The sequence below is a fragment of the Quercus suber genome, unplaced genomic scaffold, assembly GCF_002906115.3.
Source record: "Quercus suber isolate HL8 unplaced genomic scaffold, Cork oak 2.0 scaffold_345, whole genome shotgun sequence".
Lineage (NCBI taxonomy): Eukaryota > Viridiplantae > Streptophyta > Magnoliopsida > Fagales > Fagaceae > Quercus > Quercus suber.
The window spans coordinates 140754-150624 of record NW_027069797.1 but is presented as its reverse complement, the minus strand read 5'-3'; the positions used below and the strand labels follow the sequence as shown (position 1 = coordinate 150624).

General features: G+C 34.4%; 1 protein-coding gene across 1 annotated transcript; it reads right to left on the bottom strand.

The window, feature by feature from the left end:
* Positions 1–3239: 3239 nt before the first annotated feature.
* LOC136061722 (mevalonate kinase-like) lies at positions 3240–8554 on the bottom strand. Its single transcript, XM_065759871.1, has 5 exons — positions 8211–8554; positions 6830–7073; positions 6486–6739; positions 4823–5236; positions 3240–3516 (listed from the first exon to the last, which is right to left on the bottom strand). The coding sequence occupies exons 1-5, from the start codon at positions 8341–8343 to the stop codon at positions 3398–3400; spliced, it is 1164 nt and encodes a 387-aa protein (XP_065615943.1). The 5' UTR covers positions 8344–8554; the 3' UTR covers positions 3240–3397.
* Between the last annotated feature and the right edge of the window lie 1317 nt (positions 8555–9871).

Sequence of the window (9871 nt, the reverse complement as noted above, 5' to 3'; positions counted from 1 at the left end):
AGGGACTGTGGAAGAGTGTGTTTGGTGCTTCCTGTTGGTGCCTTATTATAGCAAGTTTTTTGTGTTGTATGGAAGAAAGAGTGGCAATTAGCGTCTACAGGTTCTTTTGTATGCTCTAACCCCAAGAGAGCAGTATGGTGTTAAATGGGTACTTGGCAAGTTGTTAATGTGCTGTATGAAAATTAAGAAGCAATAAAAGTCTTTGTAAATTAAGCTTTGTTTAAGTTGTAAGTGATCTACTTGTTGTAAGAGGCTGTCACCCTGTTGCTCTTCTAGTTTAATTTCTTGAGCTATGAAAGCCAAAATATAATGGACTATCAATTAGTATTTGAAATAGTCAATGTTTCTCTTCTAGTTTAATTTCTTAAGCTATGAGAGTCGAAATATAATGGACTATCAATTTAGTATTTGAAATGGCCAAAGTATGGTTTATGGTTTATGGTTTTAACTCTTAAGAGGTTACCACTAGGCTTGCCTGCAGCAGTGCAAGGCTGACCTATCATCAATAAGACTAATTACAAGCACTTGGCCAGGACATCAAAGCCGCAAGATAAATGGAGAATTCTAACTTAGAAATGAAGGTCACGGAAAAGATGGATCCTATATGGACTTTATACGATACTGCACTGGCAATATTCAGCTTAAGATCAATACAATCCTATATGGACTTTATACAATACTGCACTAGCAATCAGCTTAAGATCAGTACAATCACAAGAAGTTCTCATTTCAAGATAGCAGCAATGCTATGTGCACGATGATATAGCACAAGGGACTCTCACTCACTATTTATGAGTGGTTAAAACTTAAAAACCGTGTGTTGTAACCCATATTTCATATCAGCGAGACAATTGTTTGTACCATCCTTTCCCTCCTTTTCTCCCCTCTAAAAACCTAGTACTCCATTCCTAAACTCTTGATTCCACATTCACAAAACGTTTTGAAGTTCACTACTATTGAAGTATCACTATGCAGTCTATGCTGGGGACCACTTCTTTTATGGCTTAAATTTAGTGTGAATTTCAGAACAAGAATAAAAATTATTACACTTCTATGATACGGCCACTGTTTTTAGCTCCTTCGATAGGGTTCTGGGATTCAGTCTGACTTGGAAAGAGCCAGACTTGATCTTGACAAGTACCTTTCACTGTCGGTGCAGCTTCTCAGCCATTTCTTTTTTCAGTGTTTTAACATATGTCAAGGTTTCTATTCCAATAACAAATCAAGATTTGTAAAGCTTTAAGCCATGGACTTTGCATTTGACTAACACTACTGAGTTGAAACTTGAAGTTAAATCAACAGATTGCATTATAAAACTTGTCACCAACATTTGAGATTCAAAATGAAGGTACAGTTGGGACAGCAAGATTCCATTACGAATCTTTAGTCTGGTTTGTGGAATATGACTAGAGGATATAACAAGTAAAGGTAGTAAATTTGATCCATTTAGTATTATTTTTGTTTAATTTGTATTTTCTTCGGAGTAGAGAAGAATGTGAAACACTTCCCTATGTTGGAGGGACTGGGGACTGGAAGAAAATTAATACACCAGAGAGCTAAATCATTCCTTGGTTGTTCAATCAGAATCTTGAATGTGACTTATAAGAGGTTCAAAATTTTCAAAAAAAAATTTGAAAGTTTAGAACTGTTACAAATTTTACTAATTTCAAATTGAACCCTACACTTTTATAATCATATAAATTTAAATCCTAAACATTTTGGGTTGATAAGGGGTCTAAATTGATATGATTTTTAAAATTCAGGTTTAATTTGACAGTTTTGAAACTATAAAGATAGGTTGTTATGACATGATATAACAATAATAACAAGAAGCTTTAATTTTTGTGTCAACTATGGATCCTTAGCATAATAGTTAGGGTCTCAACATTTGAGATTCAAAATGAAGGTACAGTTGGGACAGCAAGATTCCATTACGAATCTTTAGTCTGGTTTGTGGAATATGACTAGAGGATATAACAAGTAAAGGTAGTAAATTTGATCCATTTAGTATTATTTTTGTTTAATTTGTATTTTCTTCGGAGTAGAGAAGAATGTGAAACACTTCCCTATGTTGGAGGGACTGGGGACTGGAAGAAAATTAATACACCAGAGAGCTAAATCATTCCTTGGTTGTTCAATCAGAATCTTGAATGTGACTTATAAGAGGTTCAAAATTTTCAAAAAAAAATTTGAAAGTTTAGAACTGTTACAAATTTTACTAATTTCAAATTGAACCCTACACTTTTATAATCATATAAATTTAAATCCTAAACATTTTGGGTTGATAAGGGGTCTAAATTGATATGATTTTTAAAATTCAGGTTTAATTTGACAGTTTTGAAACTATAAAGATAGGTTGTTATGACATGATATAACAATAATAACAAGAAGCTTTAATTTTTGTGTCAACTATGGATCCTTAGCATAATAGTTAGGGTCAGTTACATGTATTTTTTTCCTCCATTGTTATAACATGATGGAATGGGAAAATTATCCCATGGAGCAGCTCCATGAAGCCACTCTCTCTCTCTCTCTCTCTCTCTCTCTCTCTCTAATAGTATGTGGGACTCACACATTTGTGGGTCTTGCATGCTGTGAGAGGATGGTCTCATATAACGGCTCCATATGATACCTGGTGCAATGGGCTGATAAACAGGATAGTATATGATACCTGATGCAATGGGTTGATAAACAGTACACTATCCGGGGTTTACGACTACTTTCACATTTCCAATACACCTATTAAAACTAAAATGTTAAACCAAATGGATTGTCCAAACTTCAAAGTATCCCCAACATTGATTGAACTTATTTATTGTATTAAACTACACGATTTCTATCAAACATTCCAGGGAAAATCAAGGAAAATCACATCAGCAGTTTGATGAAATGGAAAATTAGAGCAATTGGAATTAGCGGATGCCTATCCTTTATGGCTAGACAGACGACACTACAATGAAGAACCTCTAATGGGACTTCATATAGTAATATTGCTAAACCTTAACCATGTAGGTTCTGTGAAGTGTATATAACAATGTTAATGACTTCTTATAGAGCATGTAAGCTGCATGATAATTATCAAGTATCTTTCCCAAAGGAAAAGAAAAAATCCATTTGTATAAAATTGGCTTTCTTCATAAGTAGACAAACTAGGATCTACAGAGGAGAGAAAATTCATATAACTTTTTTAAAATTGTCTTACCCGTGAAGCAACAAGGTGGATATTCCCGAGACTTCCAAAAAAAAAAAATCATAAATTAACTTAAATTAATCATTCTAAGGACACAATTATAGTACAGAAAAGATAGATCAAGAGGAAAACGTTACAGCAAAGCACACATTTTCATGCTTATTATTTGACATAAGGGATTTTACTCTTATTCATAAATAAGGAAGATCAGGATGAACCACTAAAGCTAACCTCAGCACCTTTCCCACCTATTGCTGCAATCAAACATTGGAAGCCGCATGACTCCAGCTCCGCAATTACCTTATCAACAACTGTTCCTGATAGCACTGATTCATGTGGTTAAGGAAGCATCTGAATATGAAATTTAAGATAAAGCATATCAATGATATAGCAGCATCCTGACATTATTCAGAAAATCCAAAAGTTTCTAATTTTGTTCAGATATAAAAGTTGAAAAGATGAAGTTTCTCCATGCTAATGTATTTTTATTTTTTATGAATAAAAGACTCATATAGAATTATATAGGTGTTACCAATGAGCTCTAGCTCAAATGACAAAACCTCCCTAGTAAGAACAAGTTGGAGGTGAAGTTGCAAGTTGAATTCCTATCTAGCGTGTGAAAGTTACCAAAAAAACAAAAAAAGAACAAAGAATAGAATTATTGCTTCCATGGGTAATAAATTCTATTCAAAGTAAAAGTTTTAACGCATACAATGGCTATAATACATCCTCTCATCAAATTATAATAAGATTTCAAAAGAACAGTGAAATTCAAGAAAGAATAACTATGAGAATTTCCAAAAGCATGTAACTAGTCATACAGAGAACAAAAGGCCTGATGCAAAGCCAATTGAGATCCATGTGCAACTTACACAAAGGCCAGATGCAAAGCCAAATACTACGAATGCGCTCAAATGACAACACCTTTCTCTATAAAGATATGGTGGAGGGTGAAGTCATGGGTTCAAAACCCACCCAGAGCCAAATCCCATTGGGCCCTCTCCTATATATAATTAGCTCCTCATGGTTATAAAATAACTTCAATTTCTTATAAGACTGAAATGGTACAACATCCAAGTAAAGCTTGACTCAAATTCTTTTGAAAGTAACGAGACCAAGCAGTTTATTAACCTCTATTTGACAGTAATAAGGTTTCCACAGGCCCCACCCCCCACCCCCACTCTCTTTTTTTCTCTTCTGCCCCCACCACCACAAAGAAAATCTTTTCCAAGTTCTCTGTGGATGAACTTGGTGCCATTCCTGGCACAGAAGGCCAATGACAACTCCAAATATATATGGGTGCAGGTTGAGAGCTACATAGGAGGAGAGGATAACTGGAACACAAGAAAATATGAGGCATTGTTCTTGTAGTATATAACCCTCCCCCGCCGGAGAATTTCTAGTACAGAAATTCTTTTTGCTACAAAAGTTTATATTATTATATCATGGAAACTGATGAGGTCAAATCACTATAGCTATATATCTACACCAAGACTTCCACAGCCAACCAATAATATAATGGAAACTAAAACAAGCATCCACAATGTACTAAAAATAAGAACCTGTAGAAGAAAAAATTGGAAATAAAATCCTTGAAATTAAATTATATAAACAGCACAAGGAAATGGATACGGGTTGGCAATAGCGTCAGAACACAGCCTCCACCCCCAGCTCCTGTCAATTTGGAAGCTAACTTGTACTTCAATGTTGTCCTAAGAACAGTTTCTATTGAAGCATGGCTGACTCCCATACACTGGAGAAGACCTTGATTCATTTCCATTAACTCTGCTATCTTCTCTTCCTTCTCTGTTATGGAGAGTTCATCAGGGGCTGGTGACTGGATAATGGTAGACAATTCATTGCTGATAGAATCAACTGCATTAAACACCAAACTCATGGCATCTGGGTGCCTTATGGTCCTCTCTGAAACACCAGCAACTAATGCCTTTGTATTCCTCCCAACCTTGGTGTTGGTAATAAGCATTTTGAGCGGCATATTGGACTTGATGAGAGTCAAATTACCAGACCTAAATTTGATCATGTTGCCTGTTGCAGTCAAATTTATAGCAAATTCAAATGCAGTGACCTTCTTGCGTTTGGGAGATAAAGGAAACAGCATACTGTATGGTGAAGTTGATAAACATATTAACACAAAGTAGTTCTCCCTTTTCTTCCCTTATTTTAATTCTTCTTATTTTATTTTTTAGCAGGAGGTGTGTTCATGGAGGAAATGGATATGAAATGTACTAAATTATTGAAAATTTCTACCCCATGAACAAGTTAAATGTGTGTGTGCAGGTCATTAATATTGTGTAGATAACACATGATTTATTCAAGTAATTCGACAACAATTTCTGCATAGATTAGGTTATAATGATGAATATAATATGAGAATGTATGACTCCCATTCCACAAAACAGGCTGATTCACTTCCACTCATATTCAATATTGAATTCATTCTCCCTTCCACAAGTAGACTTTTCAAATTACCACTACTTTTACAACTCTTTCATATTACCATCAATAAAGTAAGAAACTTACTTCTAAGCAGGCACAAAGTGAAATGTAAATACTACTCAGAATGATGAGCAACAGGAAAAAGACACTTCTTAGGCGCAAAACGTTGATTAAAAAAGGATAGATTTGTATAGCACAGAGCACAAGATCACATACCATATGTGCTGACTGTGTTGTCAAGTCCAGATGGCTTTCCATGGATTATCTTTTCACCTTCAAAAGCCCATTTATTAAGCAATTCAAGCTCACTTTCCCCAAATGCTGTCCACCCCTGCTGGCTCATGTCCAAACTCACTGAATCCGAGAAAGAAAGCAGAGCAGCTGAGAGTGCAACACAAAATGCGGCAGATGAACCCAAGCCTGCACCCAAAGGAAGCTCAGAGGTGATAACCACCGTAGCAGGCTTAAATCTGATATGTAAAAATAAAAAAAAAAAAAAAAAAAAAAAAAAAAAAAAAAAAAAATAGATTAGGTTATAATGATGAATATAATATGAGAATGTATGACTCCCATTCCACAAAACAGGCTGATTCACTTCCACTCATATTCAATATTGAATTCATTCTCCCTTCCACAAGTAGACTTTTCAAATTACCACTACTTTTACAACTCTTTCATATTACCATCAATAAAGTAAGATACTTACTTCTAAGCAGGCACAAAGTGAAATGTAAATACTACTCAGAATGATGAGCAACAGGGAAAAGACACTTCTTAGGCGCAAAACGTTGATTAAAAAAGGATAGATTTGTATAGCACAGAGCACAAGATCACATACCATATGTGCTGACTGTGTTGTCAAGTCCAGATGGCTTTCCATGTATTATCTTTTCACCTTCAAAAGCCCATTTATTAAGCAATTCAAGCTCACTTTCCCCAAATGCTGTCCACCCCTGCTGGCTCATGTCCAAACTCACTGAATCCGAGAAAGAAAGCAGAGCAGCTGAGAGTGCAACACAAAATGCGGCAGATGAACCCAAGCCTGCACCCAAAGGAAGCTCAGAGGTGATAACCACCGTAGCAGGCTTAAATCTGATATGTTAAAAAAAAAAAAAAAAAGAAGTCAGAATTAGATTTCTAAGAAAATAATATTGAAAAATGCAACCATTAATGGAAGCATACCCATGGATACAGGAGTACAGCCAGAGAAAAGCTGAAACTCCAGAAGCAAGTCCAATTTTTGCTTCTGGAATATTTTGTTCTTCAACTTGTGCTGCAATTGATTTCATGGTCTCTATTGAGCATGAGGTGGGTTTTGAAGAGAGCAAACTTCCTGCTTCAGGTAATGCATCTTTGATTCTAGCAACTGGCCATGAAAATTCTAATGCCAAATCCTTGAGTTGGAGTCTTAAAAATTCATCATTGTCTATAAATAAAAGCACAAAAAATCAGTGAGATTCAACAGAGAACCTGAAGAGAAATGAACAAGAATTTTACCAGAATAAAAAGAAAAAAGAAGTGCAAATTTGCAGAAATCTCAAAAAGACCATAACATATTTCATAAATTTAATTTGGCCCCTAGCTCTTCAATGTATGTTGCGAGGATAAAATTCTTTTGAACTAGTGTATTAATAAACATTGAGCTGTTAATGTCCAGTGGTCCGTACCTTCCCTTCTCTCTGTAAAGATTTACCCTATTTTATTTTGATAACTCTCTGTAAAGATTTACCTACTTTATTATTGTGTATCTTTTGCCTTCTAAAAGGAATACCATAACAAATCACTGTATAACGCACACACCGAGGGAGAGGAAAAACACATATGCTCAGAAGGGTATACTGCAATCAACAATTCAACCCACAAAAAAAAAAAAAAAAAACCTTAATAAATGGTAAGCAATTATAGTATGTCTATCAAAATCAACAATACATCAAAAACCAGTAAAGTTTTTCACGCGGTCAACACAGTTGAAACATAGAATCACTCATCATCAGTTTCATCAAATCTGTCTCCCAGCGTTTGGTTGGTGAAGACTTTTTTTTTTAAAGAAAAAATCTTTCTTTCTTTCTTTCTTTCTTTCTTTTTTAAAAAAAAAAAATTAAAAAATTAAAAAATTGTAGAATTTGTTGATAAGCTGAGAAAGTTGGATAGGTTGGAACTTGGAACAGACATCAATGAGCACTTTCCACAAACAAAACAGTTTAACAAAACCCAATTTAACCCAAACCCCAAAATCACAAATCCTAAGCACAGTAACACACACACAGAGAAAAAGCACAAATGCTCAAAAGAGTATATTCCAATCAAGAAATTAAACCCAAAGTAAACAATCACAGCAACATAATGCAGCACACACACGTCACAAAACCACAAAAACTCAAAAGGGTATCCTCCAATCACCATTTCAATCAATACCCAATTCAACTCAGTCCCAAATCTCCCATCTTTGTGCCAATTCAGCACAACCCCACATCACAAACATCCAAAACAAAACAACAGCAGCAAATAAATAGCAACAAGAAGAGAAACCACAGAGAGAGAGAGAGAGAGTGTGTGTGTATACCAGAGGGAGTGGGAAATCGAAGAGAAACATAGGTGTAGAGGTCAAGGGAAGCAGCCACCGCCGTGGATCCGTGCACCACAGCATGCTCTCCGGCCAGTATGATTTTCCCTGGAGCTCTAGCTTTCACTTCCATTGTTTTTAACAAAAAATTAATAATAATAAAAAAAAAAAACACTAAATTTTCACCAAATATTTTTCTGCTAAATTCTTGTTACTCTCTCCGTAAGTTCATAAATGTTGAGAATGCACGTGGAAGTTGTTAAATAACTTAATAGTGAGAGAGGCTGACTGAGAGAGCACTTTTTTTCATTGAATTGGCGGTGTGAACAATAATATCAATTTTATATAAGTGCAATAATATAGATGTGTTTGGTTTGGTGAATTGTCCACCTAAGTTATGGCGCGCGTGGAAAATGAGGCACCAATTCAGCCAACTAAAAGTTTGAAATCCACAATGTACTGAAGGATAAATCGTGGGTATCACGAGTCCTAGAGATTATAGTCCTTTACCCGTCATTCAAAAAAAATTTTAAACAGACACGGTAAATTTAAATAAGTGTAAATCTTTTTTAGACGAGAAGTATAACAAAGATAATTTCTTAAAGAGAATTTCGTTTTTAGACAAGATAGTTTTATGGAGAAATTATTCGATCTTTACGATGGCTCATGTCACTTGTTTACCAACATACTAAAAGACTTTAGTTGTATAAAATTGTTAAGTTTAATTAACAATTTTTTTATCATAAGTTGACTCAACAATTTTAAACAAATTGTGAGTCTTTTAATGAAATTGTGAATAAATAATTTAGTCCCCCGTGAGAACGGTATAATTCCTCCCATCCTTATCTTGAACATATTTCCATTTCCATCACATTAGTTTAGATATGGTCTCTTATCTTACTCCCACTTATTTGTCAAAAGTTTGGAGGATGAGGTGAAATTTTAGCCTCGCCCCACCCTACGTTGATAAGGGATATAATTCTAAATTTTGCATACCCTAAATCTTTATTATTTAAACAAACCAAAAAAAAAAAAAAATCAACAATAGCTTTAATTAAATGCATGGGATATTAAGATTTTTGTTTTTGTTGTAATATTGTCTTGTTAAACACTTGGATAGTATTATTCAATTTTTGCTAAAATTTAGTTTGATTTTATGGGATAAATTTAATCGTAATTTCAAGTATATTTATATTAATAAAACAAGTTTTATTTAAAAAAATTATAATAATTGCGTGGCAAATTAATTTGACATAGAATTTTACGGGGTGAGAATGGAACAAGGAAGTTTTTACTATCATACGAGGCGAGGCAAGGCAGAGATATGGTAAGACAAAACTATGTGGGGCGGGATGAAGACTAATTACCTATTACTATCAAATTATCCCCAAAAATAAAAAATTCTCACTTGCTAACTCGTAAGTGTATATTTAAATGAGTTTATTTTAGTTACCTTATTTTTGTTTAATGTGTTTAGGGGGAAAAATACTTTTGAATATATACATGAAAGGACACCTTGAAACTAAAACAAACAAGCACTAAATCACATTATTCCCATCCTATCCCATAAACAAAATTTTGAATAAAAATTAATAATTTAACAAATATTCAAATTTCAGTGGGCAAGAAAATTACAGAATTAAATTGTTTTGGTGAAGAAT